Here is a 22,799-nt window from a genome sequence, read left to right as displayed (position 1 = left end):
CCGGGTCACCAATCAACCACACCGCCCTGTGGCCCAACATTTCAACTCCCCCTCCCACTCTGCCGAGGACATGGAGATCCTGGGCCTCCTTCACCGCTGCTCCCTCACCACCAGACGCCTGGAGAAAGAACGCCTCATCTTCCGCCTCGGAACACTTCAACCCCAGGGCATCAAGGTGGACTTCAACAGTTTCCTCGTTTCCCCTTCCCCCACCTCACCCTAGTTCCTAACTTCCAGCTTAGCACTGTCCCCATGACTTGTCTGGATTTGTCCTACCTGCCTATTTCCTTTTCCACCTATCCACTCCACACTCCTCCCTGACCTATCACCTTCATCCCCTCCCCCACTCACCCATTGTACTCTATGCTACTTTCTTCATAGGGAGAAGGCTGGAACTAGAGTGAGGTGGGGAAAGGGGAAATGAGGAAGCTGTTGAAGTCCACATTGATGCCCTGGGGTTGAAGTGTTCCGAGGCGTGGATGCTGCCTGAACTGCTGTGCTCTTCCAGCACCACTAATCCAGAAGGAAGTCCCTTATCCAAGGCAGGACAGGTGTAAGATTTATAGTGCACTGTAATTCATTTGGAATGTGGGCAATTAGTCAAATCTACATTGGTTCCTTCTTGCTCTTATGAAGGACTAAGCCAATTGGAGTAGTGTTGTTTGAACTATCATAGCTTTCAGATTGACCCTGCTACTTACTTGAGAAATCCAGCACATCTGCACATTACAGCAGTTAGTGCATGAGGATGCAGAAAGTCTGACAAGTAACTCAAATTATGAATGATTACTCTTGGTTATAGATGAGTAGTTGCATCTAGATCAAAATATTTGGATTAATTTTGTAATCCCTTGCTAATATCTAGATGTTTATACAAAATTAACCTACTATAAAATGAATTGAACTCCATGCACGATTTGAAATTCATTGATTTTCACGAATTCCCAGCTTAAACTTTCTATGGATGACTAGCCTAGTGAATTCCAGCACAGCTGAAACTAAAAATCAATGGTTATATTGCAGGTAAAATATTCTTATAGACTTTAAAGTAGTTCAAAATATATTTCATACATTTCAGTGATTTTGACAGGGCTGAATGAGAAAGTGGAAGGCTTTGACAAAAACTGAAAAGAAACCAGAAGAGTCTGTGAGGAAGTGTTGGTGTAGTATGGCAACTGATCCCTCTGTTCCATACTTAGTGACTTGCAAGCATGTGCATGTAGTCCATACAGAAAAATTGATAACAGTTAAATCGTCTGACCTTTTGGCTAGTTTTTCACAAAGAGATAGTCATTCACAGAACAAATTATTGTCAGAACTACATTACTTGGTTCATCATATGCATTAATTATCCATCCTTTCAAATACTGTGCTAATATTCAGTGGTCCCTATATCAGATCGGTAATGTTTCCATTGCTAACTGATGACTAGTATTTCATTGTAAATGGGAACCAGTCCTTAAACTTCACTTGTGCATAAGCTTGATATCGATGTTGTCTATACAACTCTTCATTGCATAGTGAGGTAAGATTGCAAGAGGGTGAATTTATGACTCCATGACTACATTCTGTAAGCAGGAGACATAAATCCACAAAACCTATTCAAATCTCCAATAGGTTTACAGAACCTTGAACATTGTATTTCTAATAAAATGGGAGTTGTATTTTCACCTTCACCTACCTGATATGGTTTTTAAATATATTATCAGGATCTGTGGCATTCATTCTCCCCAGCACAACTTCAGGTAGAAGACCTTCTTTAAGTTTGACTAATATTTCAGCAGGGTCAAAAAGCGGTGGATCATTTTCATCCAATACATTGATATTTACTGTCATTATCTGCGATTCTGAAGTACGCAAATCAATATTCGTGCCAGGACAGGTAAATAATGGTTCTTCATTTTCAACAGCAATCTGAAGTATTCTTTCTCGACCATGCTCATAATCTAAATGCTGAAGAATTAATGCAGTGAAGCAGTTTGGTGCAATTTTCATAGCTTTGTACATACATTAGAGGCTAAGTAAAGGATGAACACGCTGTGGAGTCAAGAGATCTCTCATTACTGAGAAGACTATTGAAGCACTGACAGTAGCACAGCAGAGCGTGAAGAGTCAGATGGTGACTCTTAGTGGGGGTATTCCTTCCAACAATGCCTCTTGCCTTAAAAAGTATTTACAATTAATATCCAATAATTTATAAAGAATAGTCCTGATACAATGGCAATTTGCTTTCATATTGTGGCTTAAATGTAACAAATGTCTCAAGGCACTTCATGGCAACATAATGAAGCAACACTTGACTCAGCGCTACAAAAGGAGGTAGAGTCATTGAGTCATACAGCACGGAAATAGACCCCTCAGCCCAACTCATCCATGCTGACCAGTTTCCTAAACTGAACTAGTCCAATTTTCCTGCATTTGGCCCATATCCCCCTAAACCTTTCCTTTCCATGCACCTGTCCAAAGGTTTTTTAAATGTTGTAATTGTATCAGCCTCTATCACTTCCTCTGCCAGCTCATTCCATATATAAAATACCCTCTGTGTGAAAACATTGCCCCTCAGGTCCCTTTTAAGTCTTTACCTTCTCACCCTAAACTTTTGCCCTCTAGTTTTGAACTCTCACAGCCTTAGGAAAAGACCTTGTTTATTTACCCTATCCATGCTCCTCTTGATTTTATAAACTTCTTAATTCACCCCTCAGCCTCCTACGCTCCTGGGAAATAAATCCCAACCTATCCAGCCTCTCCTTATAAGACAAACCTTCTGGTCTCGATAACATAGAGATCATAGGAAAAGTGACAAAAAGCTTCATTTTGAAAAAGCATTATACAAGAGGAAAGAGAGGTGGAAAAGCAGAGATGTTTAGGAAGTGAATTCCAGAGTTTTGTGTCTCATCAGCTGAAGGTACAGTCCTGATTTTCTCTATCAAAATTGCTAACTACTCCCGGATTATTTTGGACTGTAAAGATCTTCCCTATCTTATTTTCCTTACTGAAAACCTTTGTCTTTTCTCTGGTACTTCAACCACTGTCACCTCTAAGAACTGCCAGAGACACTAAAACATCCTTATTGCTAAGAATAAGACTATCTGCACAAATATGAGACATCTAATGCTGGAGGGTAGTATACAGTAAATGGCAGAACTCTTAGTAGCACCAACACTATAAAAATCAGCAAGTCATGTTGCAGTTGTTTAGAACTTTAATAAGACCACATTTGGAATATTGCATACAGCTCTGATCACCACACCATCAGAAGGAGGTGGAGGCTTTGGGAAGGGTACGGAAATGGTTTACCAGGATGCTGCCTGGTTTGGGGAGTATTAGCTACGAGGACAGATTGGACAAACTTGGTTTGTTTTCATTTGAATGTCAAAAGATAATGGCCGACCTGATAGAAGTTTGCAAAATAATGTGAGACATAGATATATTGGATAGTCAGAGTCTTTTACCCAAGATAGCAATGTCAGTGACATTAGTTTATGATAAAAGGGTATACATTTAAAGGAGGTGTGAGAAGCAAGTTTTTTGTACAGAGGGTGGTAAGTGCTTGGAATGTGCTGCCAGAGGAGGTGGTGCAGTAGATATAATCGCAATATTTAAGAGGCATCTTGACAGATATATGAAAACACAGATAATAAAGGGATACAGACAGTGTAGAGGCAAAAGGCTTTAGTGTAGAAAGACATCATGTGTCAGTGCAGTCTCGGTGGGCCAAAGGGCCTCTTCCTGCGGTGCACTGCTCTTTGTTCTTTGTTCTATTCAGCTCCCCCGGTTGTCTTTCTACTTTCTCCACAGGAGCAAGCATCCTGCAGAGTTCCATCTGTTTTGGCCCTGAATTTGCAGTTTTTTCTCTCATTTTTCTCTCATCTCAACTCAAGCCATCTCCGAGTTCTTCCTATTTACAAGACCCAACACCTGCTACCTTGACCCTATGGCCAGTAAACTGCTACCTTATTTCCTTTCCTGTCCTTTATAATAGCTTGCATTGATAATGGCGCTCTCTTCTGAGGCATTTTACACCTTCCTTTCAAATCTGTTGCTACTAATGTTATGATGAAACAAAAGCCCTAATGACTCTGTCTCTGCAAACCTTCACCTCTTACCTCTTTTTCCACTCCAAACTACTTGAACTTGGCGTCACTTCTAAAATCTGTATCCATGTTTACTGGACCACAGTGTTTGAATCCCTCAAATTAGACTTCTCCCTATGTCATTGTACCAATGTAGCTTTTATTAAAAAGGACAACCAATTTGACCCTTACTGAGCACTTGGCTCAGCTGAGATAGATAAAGAAGTTGTGAGAGAGACAAATTTGACTGTAGCAGCTGATGAGGAAATACTCTCATGGAGTATTCTCAGGGAGAAACCCACTCATGAAACTGAGATGAGAGGGAGAGATGAGGGTAATGCTTAGGAAGTACAATGTTTTCAAAGTGTCTATTTATTCTGAATAAGGAAGAGAGCTTAATTACAATGCATACCTTTATTAGCAACAGAATTCCATTGTTTGTATCTGGTTCAGTATCAATCTTGTAATTCTCCTTTTCGTTCCCATGTATAATGGTATATTTTGCTTTCCAACCTGGGGTATTAGGTTGGTCTCCATCACTTACCTTTACTTTCAGTATAACTGCCATAACATTATTTTCAGACACAGTTGCTGAGGCCTGAAAATTAAAGATGTGACATTGCTTGATTTTAGTGAAACTGAAATAAATGTATACAAATTGCGGTGATTTTAATTAAATTGACAATATCCACACAAAAAAATTACCTCTGTGGTTTCAACTTGAGATTTAAAACTCTGCACAGAAAGCACCAATTCCATTTCTGTACAGAGCATTCAAGATCATTCTGACATATTTCTAAAGTACTTGTATCATTGCAATACTCAACAGTTTTATTTCATGACTTGTTAATCCTTGTTAAGTTACAAGTACATTGCGGAAATCTGTTTACATAGAACATAGAACAACACAGCGCAGAACAGGCCCTTCAGCCTTTGATGCTGCGCTGACCTGTGAACTAGCCTAAGCTCATCTCCATACACTTTCCCATCATCATCCATGTGCTTATCCAAGAATTGTTTAAATCTCACTAATGTGGCGGAGTTAACTAAATTAGCAGGCAAGGCATTCCACGCCCAAATTCCATGAAAGCTATATCGCATCCTAGAAACATAGAATCATACAATACAAAAGAGACCCTTCAGCCCATCAAGTCTGCATGGACATCGACATTGCATCATGAAAATAACTGATTGAAAAAAGTTAATATGCCCAAAATGTCCTTAATCATCAGTACTTACAGTGTGACTGATAAAGGTAGGAGGGTTATTGTTTCTGTCATTCACATTAACAATTACTGTGGCGGTGGAAGAATGTTGAATTTGAGGACCATTGTCCCTAGCTCGAATGAGAAGTTTGTATGAGGTGATTTTCTAAAATCAAACATCAGTAAAAATGTAGTCAATTAAACTGTTTTATATCTCACTTAATTTAGCAAGAAGAAATTTCTAATTTTCAGATCAATCAAGCTAAAGTAATTTCTAACAGTTTTGTTTTCAATCTTTCAGCAGTGTTGAACAAATCTACTCTAAATATGCTTAACACTTTTGCATGGAAATTTAAGCGTTTGTCTATAATTGCCACATTAACATTGACGGGATGATATTTAACAGACAAATGCTTGTCAAAGAAGTCACAGCATAGCTACTCAAGCATTGACCCTCAAGATTTCATCATGTTTCATCAAGTTATGTTTTGCATAATATCACCGCTCACAATTCCTTGTCAGAAGGTATATTTTTCATGACTCTGAAGGGAGATTATACATGACAGCCCACATATTCAAAATAAATCCAACCAATATTTGCCACACCTGATAATCTAAGCAATTTTTAAGAGTAATTGTTCCATTTTCTTGGTCAATAGCAAACATCCTTCCAGTTGGTGATTCCGGTTCAGAAACAAGATAGTATGAAATAATTGAGTTAGGATGCTTTATCTCATCTTTATCCGTGGCTTCAACTTTAAAAATACTTTGACCTAAATGAAAGACAAAGTATATCCAAATCTGATATACTGTCGGTTACTAAACAATAATTACATTTCTTAAAACAAATTAAGATTTATTTAACTTACTTCATAGCAAAATAAACAAATCATTAAATTTTACAAATCACATTAGTGACTCGAACCTTTTGCGCTCTGAATGGACATTGGGAATTTAGGCAGAGTGAAACATATCTCCAGGATTTTACATCTATTGATTTAAATTGGCAAAACATCAGTTTGAAATTTGTAGGAATCTAAAATGAGCTGATGAGATGCCATCATGGAGCTAACATTACCACACAAGGACAGAATTTACTTTTTGGTGTAAAAACATCTGCTCCTCTAAGAAGTGTAAATTTTTTTTTTAGATTAGATTAGATTACAGTGTGGAAACAGGCCCTTCGGCCCAACAAGTCCACACCGACCCGCCGAAGCGAAACCCACCCATACCCCTACATTTACCCCTTATCTAACACTACGGGCAATTTAGTATGGCCAATTCACCTGACCCTGCATATCTTTGGACTGTGGGAGGAAACCGGAGCACCCGGAGGAAGCCCACGCAGACACGGGGAGAACGTGCAAACTCCACACAGTCAGTCGCCTGAGGCGGGAATTAAACCCGGGTCTCTGGCGCTGTGAGGCAGCAGTGCTAACCACCGTGCCACCGTGCCACCCACAAATTTGTGGGGAAATGTCTTAGAAAAAGCTTGGTGCCAGGAAAATGTGACAGAGGTATAGTCAAATTACACTCTCCAGGCAGTAGCCATAGCAAAGTTTCCATCCACTATTCTAACTGCGTAATGAATTAGAAAAGAGATATTACAATAAAGAAAATAAGAAAACAAATTCAAATGCAGAAAGTAGTTTAGCAAACTTTAATAAAATAGCAATATTACACAAAAAATATTTTCAAATTCTTTTTATTTATATTTATATTGGAAACTGATCAACAATTCAAAGTTTTCCCATCCCCTGAAATATGTAGGAAGTACTGAGTTAGTTGGAAAAATATGGCAAGATTGGAAAAATTAGATTTTTGACATTGACAGAAAACATTCTAATTCTTCAACTAAACTTTGAACAATGAGACCTGGATTTCACTCAGGAGTAGTAAAATGTCTATTTGCATACACTTACTTGCATACACTATTTACATGCTTATGTATCTAATCTTGATTAATTTATATTCAGGGCTGAAACATTTTTGGCTAGGTTTTTCTGGCTAAGTGCGAGTTGCATGGTTTTTTTTTTGATGGACAGTAGCCACTAGTTCCAGTGAGATTGCTTGCTAGGCATGCCTGCTTATTTGGGTATCCTGGCCCCGTGGCATACCTCAAATCCAATTCCAATCCAAACTTATCAGATATCATTCGCAGAACAACTTGCCACTCACCAGATATCTACTGAAAGACCAGCATCCCTAGCATCCATGCAATATTTGACAGGCTGCTGTATGCCGCGACAAGCAGTGGCATTCTGAAACCACTTTACTCAGTCAAGGGAAGAGTCAGAAGATGTCAGATAAGGGGATGTTCACCCCATGATTCCCCAACAGCAACCTGGAGGTCCTGGGCATGGGGATGGTACAAAGAAAGGCAGTCAACTTCCCAGAGATCCAACAGAGGAGAATGTGCCACAGATCCTGGCAGCTTGGTTGCCACTTGGGTCAGTACCATCTCAACTGTGCAGAACAATGACAAGCAGCACCCTAGAAAGGTTAATGACCACCACTTCCACCAGGATAAATGCCACACTCCTTCCTTCTGCTACTTCATGCTCATTCTATCCTTGCAACTGCACCTACTTGTCAAAACTCATGCTGTACCACTATTGCCTACATCTTCCTTCACCCACTTGCCAAGACCTCATGTCACTAACCAAGTAATGTCTCTGTACTACCTCTCACTCCCTCAGTACATCGCACTATCTTCCCACCACCTACACCAGCACTAACAATGGAGCAACTCACTTTCACCTCACACAATCCCTCCTTTCTCTCATTCCAGGAGAAGACAGCCCACAATGGGCAGAAAGGGCCTGGAGGAGTGGAGCTATGCCTGATATGACGCTACTCAGCCTCTGCAAGGACATAATCTTTGATCTCACAGCAGAAGACTGGAACTGCTCTTGCAGAGATGTTGAGACATCCATGTCCCACAATCAAAACACACCATTCTGTATTCTACTGCAGCACTCATAGTAAACCTGCTATTAATCTCATTCATTGCATACCACTTGTAACCATTGACTGCAACATCCTCTCTCTCATTGTACAGATGCCTCTTGCATGTCTATCACCTCTCCAGAGAAAGAGATGGCTCCCCTAAAAGCCACTTCACTGACCTTTGAGGCCTTGAGTACAGATCAGACATCAACGAGGCTGCTTTCCGCACACAGCATAGGCTTAGGTACTGATATCTCGTAGGAACGTTAGCCTCAAGAACACAAACTGGTGAGTACCTCACTGCACAGCTCTGTGGCTGGCAGAGGAAGAAACACCCAGGTTACTGAACCATCCTCTGACAGCCTGCATGGACAGGTTGGTGGCTGCAGTAGATAGTCAGCTACGGCATTCTCAGAGTCAGCTGAAGAGGAGTAGACATCTGCATACCATTACCCAAACACTCAATGCCCTCATGACCAAAGGCATGGCGACAGGGAATCAGGTGAGTAGCCATTGACTAATCAGCCTACAGACCCTAATCACTATAAATAGGTTGCTCAGTAATCCTGCCACTTATATCCCCCAATCCCAAATCTCTTTCCTATTAGTTTCTGTGGACAGACCCAATAGATTGACCTTGTCACCTCACTGTGACAGTCGAAACCAGATGAGAAGTGAGCTGTCCGCTCATCGATGGTTCACCCACTGTATTAGTCCTTACCCTCAGGCTGGTCATTAGATTAGATTAGATTACTTAGAGTGTGGAAACAGGCCCTTCGGCCCAACAAGTCCACACTGACCTACCGAAACATAACCCACCCAGACCCATTCTCCTACACTTACCCCTTCACCTAACACTATGGGCAATTTAGCATGGCCAATTCACCTAACCTGCCCATTATGGAGCTACAGTTCTGACCATTATATTCTCCCTTGAATGTAGACAAATGGAGCCCAAACAGACCTCACCCAACCCAGCACTTGACCGTGGTCAATTCCTTGGACTGGTATTGGAAGTTGCCCTTGACTTACTATGCCAGAACCCCTGATTAATGAATGTCCCATGGATTTCATTGAGGACTACTTCTCCAGAGGAGTTTGATACATGGCTCCTGTTTGCTGCACATGTAGTGTGTTTGCAGCATAAGCTGTTGGCTCATGCTGCAGGTGTGAGATTGACATAGCACATTGCCATACAGCAAGATGCCTACCTCCTTGACTGAGGACTGCTGACCAGCAAGGCAAGCTGCCTGCTTGTGTGACTGTGCTCATTGGCACAGTATGGCACAACAGGGATGCTGTGAGGTGCAGGCAGGCAATTATGTGAATGAATACTTACACACTCAGCGAACTGCCCTAAGATGCAGCCTGGTCCAATCCATGAGCCAGATTCCTGCCCTTACACACCAAGTGTCCTTGCTGCAGTCTTTTGATGCTAATTGCCAGTGTACCCTGCAGTGCAGGTCCACGCTGCCTAAGTGGCCTGTGTGTTGATTGGAGAATTGTAATAATGGTTGTGTGTGGCTGGTAAATGCCAGATGCCATAGTTTGGGATTGAGGGGTCCACGTGACTGGTGCCCATAAATTGTGCCCTGATAATGTTAAGGCTTTCTGCAGTCAGCAGTGTGCTGACATCACTAGGTGACTGTTTGGATATCTGTGTTGAGATTTCTCAATGTCTAACTTATTCAGCAAATTTAGTAAGAGAAAAAGCTGAATGTTAACAAGGTGAGTTGTGCCAAAATAAAACATTTTAATTAGTTTTAATCCCTTAATTAACAACCTGTTGAGTGAGAAACTTGGCTCCTCTCTTGGCAAAAGCACAAGGACAGTGTGAGAGGCTCCTGCTGTTGAGATAGGTCTCGCGTGACTCTGATTTTGCTATAAAATCTTGCAAAACCCCATGTCGATCAGACACCTATGAAATTCTGTCTGCAGGCACTGGGGAGAAGTTAGATGGCACAATTCCAATCTGAATATCACAGCAGTTACCTGGCAGCTCCAGCTCACTGATTGCACCTCAGGGCATCCAGCTTGGACAGTAGTTCCCAACCTTGTAGGGCACACTCCATGGGCAGCAACCACCTACACTCCCTGTCCATGGATTGACATTGCACCCTTACTGTTCCTCAAAGCTCCACTCTGACTCTTTTAAACCACAGTTCTCCATTTCATTGTTGCACTTTGGAGTGCACCAACACCTTTTATTGGAATGCTGACGTCAAGACACTTTGCACACAAGCACAGTCACCCATCTCGTGGGTTTGACTAGGGTGCATCAGTGGGCCCCTCACCTGTCATTCTTCCTTCCCACCTATCCACTCCACCCTCCTCTCCTACCTATCACCTTCATCCCCACCTCCAGGCACCTATTGTACTCCTGGCTACCTTCTCACCAGCCCCACACCCCTCCCATTTATCTCTCCACCCTGGAGGTTCCCTGTCTCATTCCTGATGAAGGACTTTTGCCCGAAACGCTGATTTTCCTGCTCCTCGGATGCTGCTTGGCCTGCTGTGCTTTTCCAGTGCCACTTTAATCTGGACTCTGATTTCCAGCATCTGCAGTCCTCACTTTTGCCTATATTATTAAAACAGCTGACTTTGTCAACAGGAAGAAGTGTCATTTCATCAATAGTGGAGTGGAGGACACAGATAACATGCCAGTAATTGACAAAGAGAGATGAAGGTAGGTGAGGGCCTGGAAACAATCAGTATCACAAAGGAGGTACTGTTGGGTAAGCTAATGGAGCTAAGGGTTGACAAATCTCCTGGCCCTGATGGAATGCATCCTAGGGTACTAAAAGAGATGATGGGACAAATAGCAAATGCACTTATGGGAATTTTCCAAAATTCACTGGACTCTGGGGCAGTTCCAGCAGACTGGAAAACAGCAAATGTGATGCCACTGTTTAAAAAAGAGGTAGCTAAGAGATGGGAAATCGTAGACCAGTTAGCTTAAGTTGGGTAATGGGGAAAATGCTTGAGGCTATTATCAAGGAAGAAATAGCAAGGAATCTGGATAGAAATTGTCCCGTTGGGCAGATGCAGCATGGGTTCATCAAGAGCAGGTCATGCTTAACTAACCTACTGGAATTCTATGAAGACATTATGAGCACAGTAAACAACGGGCATCCAAGCAGATGTGGTATATCTAGAGTCATCAAAAGGCATTCAACAAGGTACCACACAAAAGGGTGCTATATAAGATAAAGATGTAAGCTGTTACAGGCAATGTATTTACATGGATCGAGGATTAGTTAACTTACAGGAAGCAAAGAATGGAGATAAATGAGTATTTTTCTGGTTGGCAATCAGTGATTAGTGGGGGTCCCTCAGAGATCAGTGCTGGGAACCACAATTATTCACAATCTACAGTGATGATTTGGGGTTGGGGACCATGTGCAGTGTGCCAAAGTTTGCAGATGACACTAAGATGAGTAGTAGAGCAAAGTGTACAGTGGGCTGTGAAACTTTGCAAAGGGACATAGATAGTGAGTGGGCAAAGGCCTGGCAGTTGGAATACAATGTTAATAAACGTGAAGTAATCCATTTTGGTAGGAATAAAAGTAAAAAGGACTATTATGTGAATGGTAAAAATTGTAGCATGCTGCTATGCAGAGGGACCTGCGTGTCCTTGTACATGAATCACAGAAGGTTGGTCTGCAGGTATAACAGGTAATTAAGAAGGCAAATGGAATCTTCTCCTTCATTGCTCAAGGGATTGAGTTTAAAAGCAGGGAATATTGCAGCTATATAGGATGAGGCTGCACTTGGAGTACTGCATGCAGTTTTCGTCTCCTTACTTGACAAAGGATGTACTGGCACTGAAGGAGGTGCAGAGGAGGTTCACCAAGTTGATTCCAGAGTTGAGGGGGTTGGCTTATGAGGAGAGACTAAATAGACTGGGATTACATTCATTGGAGTTTAGAATAATGAGGGAGGATCTTATAGGAATATATAAAATTATGAAAGGAGTAGAGAAAATAGAAGTAGAGAGGATGTTTCCACTGGTGGGTGAAATTAGGACAAGATGGCATAGCCTCAAAATTAGGGAATGCAGATTTAGGACGGAATTGAGGAAGACCTTCTTCAGCAAGAGGGTTGTGAATCTATGGAACTGCCTGCCCAGTAAAGTAGTTGAGGTTTCCTCAGTAAATGCTTTCAAAATTAAGGTAGATCATTTTTTGAACAGTAAAGGAATAAAGGGTTAGAGTGAGAGGATGGGCAAGTGAGGCTGAGGCCACAAAAAGATCAGCCATGATATTATTGAATGGCAGAGCAGGCTTGAAAGGCCAGATGGCCTACTCCTGCTTTATGTTATTAACACCAAAGTCATCTGTAATTATCTTAAAATCTTAAACATTTGCACCAGTTATCCTCAGAGCTGCACTGATGCTGGTAATCTTGAGAACTCTCATGTTCCTGCTTTGTTTCAAGGGCTAGATGCCTTACAAGGATGGCTGCTGGCAGACGATGACTACCTTATGCGATCATGGCAGATGACTCCATTATGTTACACCTGACTGAGGCCAAGTATAGATACCATGCAGCCCATTCTTCTACGAGGGCCATTATGAAGCAGGCAATAAGTCTGCTGAAGATGACTTTCTGATGTTTGGGTAGGTCTTGGGGAGGGTAGAGTGGAGTCTGTGCATAAAGTATATCCACACAGAGTGTGCTGCATAATCCAGCATGATGTGTTCTGCATAATTTGAGTAGCTGTTAAAGGAGACATGACTGACACTGGAGAACTCAGAAAATGGCATCCATCTTCCAAGGAGGAGGATGCTGACATTACTGAAGGTGATGTACCTCTTGCTCAAAGTGTTGGGCACAAGACAGGACATAACTAATACCTAGCTCCAAGAGATGTGAGCTGGATACAGGGATCATTCTCTGACTCTAAATTTGTTGATATTTGAAAGGCAAAGTGCTCTTCTGTTCCCAGAAGCTAATGCACCTTTATTTTGTTGGATTTTTCGTTCCTCACTTTTGCAGTTGTTGACTAGAAGTCAACCATTTCAATCCTTTGAAAGTTTTCCATCATGTGAAGTGCCCAAATTGAACAATGAATAATATCATGCAGTGCTGGGTGTTAGGAAAGAGTAGCTCTCATTCTTGATGAAGGGCTTTGCCCGAAACATCAATTTTCCTGCTCCTCAGATGCTGCCTGAGCTGCAGGGTTTTTCCAGCACTGCACTTTTGACCCTAATCTCCAGCAACTGCAGTCCTCACTTTAGCCTAGCTCTTTCTTAGACGGGCTCCAATTTACTATGGTGCAAAGGTCTGGTAACCTGTGTAGCTTAATTCTTGCAGCTGCAGTTGCAATGAGTGTCACTCAGACTGGGGATGATATACAATACCAATACACTCAGAATGTGAGCTGGTATTTGCAATGAAGTGCCACCCTTGCCATCTATTTGCCCTCAGATACTTTTTTTTTGCCCCTCTCCCATAATGTACAATGTGAAAGGCAGTTCCTGGCTGGCAGCACTTGATCTGGTGCATGCCGAGGTTTTAAATTTGGGACCAAAGATGGGAATTCTGAGTCTCCCCAGCTGTGCTTCCGTCATTAGTCAGCACACAATAGTGTGAGTGTGGTGGATACATGACAAGGTGAGTTTTGGATAATTATGTGAGAAAACTCATGAGGATTCCTGGAGAGAAACCGTGAATGAAACTGCCCATATTTGATACTTAGTCAATTTTTGGTAAAACTCAATCTTTGAGTCAGAATATTGTCATTAACACAGACCTTATTCTATTGCAATCAACATAACTGAAATCCACAAATGTTCCAAAAATAGAAATTGCTGGAAAATCTCAGCAGGTTTAGTGTAGGATAGATAGGCTTGAGATTGGTTTCACAGGTCGGCGCAACAATGAGGGCCGAAGGGCTGTACTGTCAGTACAGTGGCTCAGTGGTTAGCACTGCTGCCTCATAGCATCATGGACCCAGGTTTGATTCTAGCCTCAGGCGACTGTCTGTGTGGAGTTTGCACGTTCTCTCCGTGTCTGCATGGGTTTCCTTCGGGTGCTCTGATTTCCTCCCGCAGCCCAAAGATGTGCAGGTCAGGTAAATTGGCCATGCTAAATTGCCCATAGCGATAGGTGCATTAGTCAGAGGGAAATGGGTCTGGTTATGTTACTCTTCGGAGGGTCGGTGTGGACTTGTTGGCTGAAGGGCCTATTTCCACACTGTAAGGGAATCTAATCTTATGTTCTATGACTTGCAGCACTGCTGAGAGAAATCAGAACATTTCAGGTCAAGTGACCCTTCCTCAGACCTGTCCTGCAAGGTACTGAATTTTGGGAAAACAAATTTTAGCAGGACTTATACACTTAATGATAAGGTACTAGAGAGTGTTGCTGAACAAAGAGACCTTGGAGTGCAGGTTCATAGCTCCTTGAAAGAGTCGCAGGTAGATAGGATAGTGAAGAAGGTGTTTGGTATGCTTTCCTTTATTGGTCAGAGCATTGAGTATCAGAGTTGGGAGGTCATGTTGCGGCTGTACAGGATATTGGTTAGGCCACTGGTGGAATATTGCATGCAATTCTGGTCTCCTTCCTATCAGAAGGATATTGTGAAACTTGAAAGGTTTCAGAAAAGATATACAAGGATGTTGCCAGGGTTGGAGGATTTGAGGTATAGGGAGAGACTGAATAAGCTGGGGCTGTTTTCCCTGGAGCATCAGAGGCTGAGGGGTGACCTCATAGAAGTTTATAAAATCATGAGGGGCATGGATAGGATAAATAGACTAAGTCTTTTTTCCAGAGATGGGGAGTGCAGAACTAGACGGCATAGGTTTAGGGTGAGAGTGGAAAGGTATAAAAGGGACCTAAGGGACAACTTTTTCACACAGACCTTGGTGCATGTATGGAATAAGCTGCCAGAGGAAGTGGTGGAGACTAGTACAATTGCAACATTTAAAAGGCATCTGGATGGGTATATGAATAGGAAGGGTTTAGAGGGATATGGGTTAAGTGCTAGCAAATGGGATATCTGGTCGGCATGGATGGGTTGGACCAAAGGGTTTGTTTCAGTGCTGTATATTCTATGACTCTATGACTATGTGACTCAGAACTCGAAAAATGTTCCATTAAACCCTCTTTAAATTCTCTCTAAACTGTAGGGCAAGTACATTTCTTTCTTATTAGTGGAAATCTTTGAACTGTAAATAACTTATGAAGGAAACTGATTGTATGATTCAAAATGATTGTATGTGTCAAAATGTTGCTCTTACAGCTAAGGTATTTCCATATGTGAGTATTTTAGTTTATGTAATCATGGCACAGCTTCCACTTAGGTTACTGATCCATTTCTCATAATTGTTCTTCACCTCAATAATCCTGAATTTAAATAAAAACAGTTTACAGGAAGTATTTACCTGGAGCAGTGGACTCCGAAACCTGGACATGGTAAATATCTTTAGAGAATACGGGGGGATTGTCATTGATATCTTTTACTTTGATCTGATAAATCAGTGATGAGTCCAAAATATTTCCAGTGCGTTTTTGCAAAGCATCAACTGTTAACTGAATGTAAGCATATAAATATTGATATTAGAATGCAATCATTCAAAACAACGTGGTGGAATTAATAGACTTATTAGACAATATTACAAAATTACAACCATATTACAAAACCTCTCTTTATCTAAAAAGGTGGAAAAAGCGTGCCTTCAAATTGCAAAATGCTCTTTGGTACAAGTTTGTAATATTAGACAGACCTTTATTCATGTTTTATAGTGTTATGCCTAGACACCCATAAGATATCTATTCATTCAACTAATTTTCTTGAAGATGTTTGAAGCTGATTGGAATTGGCTAACATATTGTATAAAAATGCCTACGCTGCTGAAATTCTATAGCTTGTCAGTAAGTTTTGAGAAGATCTGGGGTCAGACATGAAAAATGTCAATTTCATCGGGTGCCGAAAAGCTCCCATAACCAATGAAATATAAATCATTAATTATTGATTCAGTGTTAGCTTTTATCTTATTATGCTCCAGTGAACCACCTTGGGATATGCTCTGAAGGTAATGGTACTATACAAATACAAGTTGGTGATTACACTTTCTAGGCTGGAGTTCCCACTATATGCAACAATCTTAAAAATGAACATATGAATAGTGCTATTGTTGTTATAAATAGAGCACATAGGAAACTGTTGCCTATATTCTGACTAAAGAGAGTTGCAACTGCTACAACATAACAAGAAGTTGTCATTTCCCAAATGTATTAAAATGTGAGTCAAACTTTTTTTTAAATGAGTTATTTACAATCAGTAGTTCCAAAATGTAACTAATTGAGGTAATAAATACAACTGAGAAAATAGCAATTCATGGATTTGTGATTAAAAATGTATTCATTTTTGCTGAGGTTTGGTTTGATCTTTTAAAGTTCTGGTATTATTCAGGAAATCAAACCAAATCCTGGGTTTTTGCTTTGTTCACAATTGTTTTTGTCTTCTATTTGTTGGAAAATGGGCTTGAGAGGGAAACTAACTTACAAATTTCCTGTGTATAGAGACTGATAATTTGTGCTGTGATTTGTGCCTCAGAGATGTTCTAAGATGGCACATCATGTTGTATATGTTCAACAACTTTATTGACAATGCCTTTTAAAATGTCTGCCCTTATGCTTACAGATATTTTACTCAAGTTTAGTTCATATTTCTCTGTAGCTATTGCTATTTGTGATTTACTATATGTTAGCTGATACAAGATGCTCAGATGCTGTTAAGTTAGTTATTTTGAAGTTCAATTATAATGCTAACTATTTACAAGTTAACATCATTATGGACTTACACACATAGTCCGGGTTCTGTCCTAACTGATGTTACTGCACATTATAATCATCTGACTAAAAACAAAAAATGCTGGAGACAACTGTGGGTCAGGCAGCATCAATGGAGAAAGAGAACAAGCTAACTTTTTGAGTCTAGATGACTTTTCATCAGAGCTACTCGTACACATCTAACTACCGTGACTCCATTATGTGGAGACAGTGACTGAAGGTAAGGCAAGTACCTTTAAGCTGCAATGTCACATTCTGCGGCATCATGTGACAAGCTTAAAGGTACATTGATTGTATAGCCTGGAAACTGTGATACCATGAAATAATAACCACACCCACAGATTTGACCAACAGCAGACAACACAGAGCATAGTCAACAGAAAGACTTACTCAAACACCAACCAATTAAATATCTACAATTACAAGAAAGGGGATGGGGAATGGGGACAGAATAGGAAGAACATTCCAGGCCATGTTGGTGAGACCAGAGGTAGAAATAACCCTTTTTCAGGCACCCTTTGCGAAACAGACACCACTCCTCAACAATGTTGCCCCGATCCTGTTCCACCGACACTTTTCATTGCATCCTTGTTCAGTACTGGCCCCAAGAACCCTGTTTTATTCAGTTGCATTGCTCCTCATTTTACATTCTCAGCAGTGACTGCTGCTCCCACCTTGGACTAGACGCTGTTGGTCATCAGCTCTCAGAGGTGAGCCTTCCTCCCTGATGAAGGTGCAGAAGTTTTTCCCCAATCCATTAAACAGTTTATTAAAATATTCAGCTCAATCCAAGCAAGGGGAGATAGTCTAGCCCCCAAATTTCAAAGTGGCAGCGCTCACACCTCCAAATAAAATTCAGCCCTGAAACCCTGTTGCAGTAGTGTAAATGTGATCAATATCTCCATGCTCACAAATGATCCACCACAAAGTTTATAATAATGAGGATACATTAGTAGGCCTATTTAGTCCATTAAAAGGACCATTCAGGAGAAAAAAAGTGCTCGAGGGGAAGTGGTGACCTGCATAAAAGAGGTAATCAAATATCTTTGGCAGCATTTGTACATCTTTACTATGGAGTTAATCCATCAGTTTTTTTTTTCCACTCTTTTGACACTCTTTTAACTGTAGAAAAATGTAATGTGGTTCTAACATAATGACAAAAAATGTAAGAACTTGTGGCAACTATTTCCACAAGCGAATTTGGGCCATGTGTTGATCTGCAACAATGTAACTTCAATGGAAAGTCTGTGGAAACCATAAGTAATTGTTTTAAAAAAAACATCTTTTTACACCATTTCCCTGGGGATTAAAATACTTCTTGCTAACATTATAATTAACAATGATGACAAACTCTGTGGAAATTTAATCCCTTAAATGACACTCCTAAAATACTGCACATACTGACCTGGAAGCATGCAAACAAGTTGTGGTCGACAGCCACGGGTGGCTTTAAAAAGATTACCCTTGAAGTTATAATTAAGGGGAAAAACAGCTTTTGCCAGCTTGGGCACTGTAGGTATAGTGAAAAAGCTCAATATTTCTTGTATGGTCAAGAGTGTCACTGAATTAACCAAGCTCATACATTTTTAAACTTCGTTACAACAAATAATTAGGTAAGCTAATGGAATGTTTCACTTTTGCATAGGAAATTGTAAACAAAAAAAGGAAGAATTTGTTTCATTTATACAGGATATTAGTGAGACTACATCTGGAGTTCTGAATTCAGTAATGGTCTTGTCTAAGGAAGGATAGAAATGCATTGGAAGCAGTTCCAAGAAGATCAACTATACTCATTCCTGAAATTGGTGATATCTCTTATGAAAAAAAAAGGTTGGACAAACTATGTTTATATCCACGAGAGTTCAGAAGAGTAAGAGGTAACATTAAGTCAAGGTGGGAATGGAAATGTTGTTTCCTTTTGTGGGTGAGTCCCAAACTAGGAGCACTGGTTAAAAAAGATATAGGTTACTCTCATATGACAGGGATGAGGAAGATTTTTTTCTCTTCAAATGTTGTGTGACTTTTTACATTAGGCAGGAGTGGTGGAAAAGCCATTGAATATTTTCAAGACAAAAATGAATAGATTTCTGTAAGACAAGAAAATCAAAGATTATTGGAAGTCGATGGGAATGTGGTATTTGAAATAGAGTCAGATGAACCACAAACTTATCAAATGGTGGACCAGGTTCAAGAGGTGAAATAGGCAAAAGTGAGGACTGCAGATGCTGGAAACCAGAGTTTACATCAGAGTAGTGCTGGAAAAGCACAGCAGGTAAGACAGCATCTGAGGAGCAGGAAAATCGATATTTCAGGCAAAAGCCCTTCATCAGGAATAGAGAATTTGCTCTTCGGATGCTGCCTGACCTGCTGTGCTTTTCCAGCACCGCTCTGATCTAAACTCAAGGGGTGAAATAGGCTACATCATCTCCTATGTTCATATTTTTGGAGGATGCTTATTCTTGTGGAAGAGTTGAGAACAAGGGATCATAGTTTAATAACAATGGGCCACCCATTTAAGACGGGACAAGGCAAAGCATTTTCTTTCAGGGGGTGATGAGTCTTTGGAATTCTCTTCCTTAAATGGTGAGGTGGAGAAGAATCTTTGATGATTTTTAAAGCAGATGTAAATAGACTCCTGAAATTCCATGAAAGGTTGTTGGTGTAGTTGAGTGTGTTGAGATTACAATCAGATCAGTCATGGTCTTAGCGAATGACAAGGGTACAGGGGATTGGGTGACGTATTCCTGCTCCTAATTTGTATGTATGTATTTGAAATTGTTTCCTATTTCAATAGTTTCTCCCTTCAAAACGATAACGAACAGCTACAGAACTATACAGAAATTCCAAGTGCTTAGTGAGAACCAATTTTACAGAAATGTTAAATAAATGTAAGCATAAAGTAGGAAACAAAAATACTTACCTTAAATATTGAAGTTGTTTCCCGATCAACTTTACGATTAATATATAAATTTCCATTGTTCTTGTTTATTTCAAATAAGCCATGTTCCGGATCTTGATCAACTCCAGGACCCATAATTTTATACCACAATGAATAATTTTGTGTTTTGTCATTTTGAAGCTAGAAAATGAATCAAGTGTATAGTAACCTGATAATGTATAGCCCCTGAAAATTGGGAGGAATCTGAGTGGTTGGGGGTGTGGTGTCAGCAATGACAACTTCTGCACAGATAACTGCATGTATTCTAATGCTTGATAGTAAACGTTAATACTGTACATAGACATTTCACTAACATTGTACCCATGTATATTTAATAAAGCAGTATAATCTGATAATAATTTAAGCATTAACTTTAACCAGTTATTTTTAAATACAAATAATAGGGTTATCCAATTTGTAATTTCTGCACTCGAATCACACAAAGATTGTTTGAAATTTGTTGTGGTAATTTGATAGTTATATAAGTATTCCTAAGTATTGCTCTGAAAAAAGATATGCTGTTGAAGCTATTTGTCTTACCTTCATTAAGTCAGTTTTTAAAATTTGTTTAGCCAATGTGGGCATTACTAGAATGGGGCAATATTTATTGCCCATCTCTAATCGCACCAAGGGCAGTTAGGAATCAACCACATTGCTGTGGATCTAAAGTTAAATGTGGGCCAGACCAAATAGGATGGCAGATTTCCCTTCCTTGAGGACGTGAGCAAACCAGATAGATTTTTAAGACAAGCAATAGTAAGTACATGGTCACCATTAGGTCAGCTCTGTATTTCACATTTATTTTAAATTACATTTCACCAGCTGCCTACAGTGGAATTTGAACCCACATCCCCATAAAGAATAACCTGGCATTCTAGATTACTAGCACATTGACACTACCAGTGCACCACCACCCCCTCAGATAAAAGAATTACACATTTCAAAGGGAAAAATAATTTCAATTGCATGAGAAGAGGATACAGTTCTGTAGGCAAGTAGATTTTGTTTGATCAAGTTCCATTAAAGTAATTGGAATTATTAGACAGAAAATCCCATGATACTGTTTGCATTTCCTATTGGGAACACACGATTGGATAAATAACTTTTGTGTTAGAAATTGTAAGTTAAAACACAATTTCAAGACTATGTTGATTTTTGTTAGTTTTAATGGTGCATGCTTTCAAATATTTTCTGAATTCTTGCGAACTTCCCTCTTTAACACTCAATCTTGATTGTAAGGCTCACTACCTCACAATGGAATATTCAGTCAGATCTGAGAATAATATATCATTGATTCAATTTCCTATTGTATTACTTACCTGGGCAACAAATTTAGGGAAAGGACCTTCATCTTCTTCAGTAATTTCAAATGTGGCTAGAACCCATGCTCGTTTGCAACGTCGCAGTTGATGTGGTTTCAATTCCTTTGAATTTCCTGATCTCGGGTCCTGAAATTCATTTTTAATGATTACATTTTTTTTTAACCATGTGTTTTTCCTTTTGCATTATGCAGCTGCTATACTCTATTAGAAATATCCCTTTTGTAGAGAGTGAGGCAATATTTGATGGTCATCAGAGCTGCTCACTCACTCACATGCTGGACTAATCTCACTTCTGACAGATGTGATGAACTCTGACATCTAGCATTGATCACTTCATTCACATTGGCTTCTTTGCACCTACTAATGAAACTTGAACACTTCACACAAAATAAAAGCTAAATGATGATCAAAATGGGGAATTAAGTTCTGTTTGGTTGGTAGCCTATTTCTATAATGTCAATGACAGTTACAAACACAAGATAACATGGAGTTATGCCAAAGAAAATTTACTGTCGTTGAGTATGATTATGAATGAGCTCTGAATTTTGAAAGTCCAATTTTTAAATAGTACATCAGTAATCCTATGAATTGAATTAAAACATTATAATGTGTTGGGGGATAATTATCCGATACAAAAGAACATTAGAAATTGTTTTCAGACTGTGCTGCCCATCAGTGATTTACCAATCAATGTATTAAAACGTCTCTGGAGTTTTCCGGTACATAGAGGGAAGACTTTATTGCACGTCCCTTAGCACTAACCATTCCTTTCCTAACAGCCTGAAAGCTGTTCCTTTTGTAACTCCTTCATCTGCAGTTGCAACATGATTGTTCCTAATTCCAAATCCACTTTGGGAGTTAGTGTGTAGACACATAGGCTTGACTCGCCCTTGCTCTGACCTCTCTATTCTGTTAGTAAGAAAAGATTGACGAAAGCTAGAAGCTAAATTTGATGAACACTTACCATCAACTCAATCTACTTACATCTTGTGAGGAGGTAGCCCAATTCCTCCTCAGTGGGAAGGACAGGAAAAAAGCAGGATGGTGTGTCCTGCTGGATGCCATTGTTCTGAAATATAGACCCTAAACCCTAAGGTATTTAAGGCTCAGCAATTACAGGGTCCTAAGCTCTCTACAGTCAGCCCTACCTCAGCTGAGGGCCACACTCTCTCAGAATTGCAAAGGACCCACTCTGTACTACATCCTCAGGAGAATTCATACTCTCAACAAACAGTATTTCAATTCCATCTCGAACATCAAAAACTGTAAGTACAACAAACTTTTATCCACCCACCTCCATAACCAGCGCTCCTCAAACATTCCAGAAGATTCCCCTGGCCTCGGAATCTATTCTGCCATTAGCCATGCAGCTGATGCAGCTGCCACCCCCACGCTGATTGATGATGTCACTTCCATCCCCATCATGGCCACTCCCACAACCACTTCCACCCCTCACAATTCCTCATGCATCACATGTGACATCACTTCCGCCCCTCACATCATCGATGATGCC

The 22,799-nt window shown here is 40.3% G+C and overlaps 1 protein-coding gene across 4 annotated transcripts in view; it reads right to left on the bottom strand.

The window, feature by feature from the left end:
- Window positions 1-22,621, bottom strand: part of LOC122559908 (cadherin-like protein 26) — a 42,862-nt gene extending 20,241 nt beyond the window's left edge. Inside the window, exons 1-8 of one of the 4 annotated variants that reach the window (XM_043710016.1) lie at window positions 22,581-22,621; window positions 21,284-21,412; window positions 19,947-20,105; window positions 15,616-15,763; window positions 5,885-6,051; window positions 5,313-5,444; window positions 4,486-4,671; window positions 1,682-1,953 (exon numbers count right to left, since the gene is read on the bottom strand). In XM_043710016.1, the coding sequence (XP_043565951.1) occupies window positions 1,682-1,953; window positions 4,486-4,671; window positions 5,313-5,444; window positions 5,885-6,051; window positions 15,616-15,763; window positions 19,947-20,105; window positions 21,284-21,412; window positions 22,581-22,586 (1,199 nt within the window). In that variant the 5' untranslated portion in view covers window positions 22,587-22,621. Of the gene's footprint in view, window positions 1-1,681; window positions 1,954-4,485; window positions 4,672-5,312; window positions 5,445-5,884; window positions 6,052-15,615; window positions 15,764-19,946; window positions 20,106-21,283; window positions 21,413-22,270; window positions 22,430-22,580 lie in introns of those variants that run through there. The other 3 variants (XM_043710014.1, XM_043710015.1, XM_043710017.1) reach the window with 3 other exon arrangements.
- Between the last annotated feature and the right edge of the window lie 178 nt (window positions 22,622-22,799).

The sequence above is a fragment of the Chiloscyllium plagiosum genome, chromosome 20, assembly GCF_004010195.1.
Source record: "Chiloscyllium plagiosum isolate BGI_BamShark_2017 chromosome 20, ASM401019v2, whole genome shotgun sequence".
Taxonomy (NCBI): Eukaryota; Metazoa; Chordata; class Chondrichthyes; order Orectolobiformes; family Hemiscylliidae; genus Chiloscyllium; species Chiloscyllium plagiosum.
The sequence above is the reverse complement of the archived record's forward strand: the minus strand, read 5'-3'. Positions and strand labels throughout refer to the sequence as shown.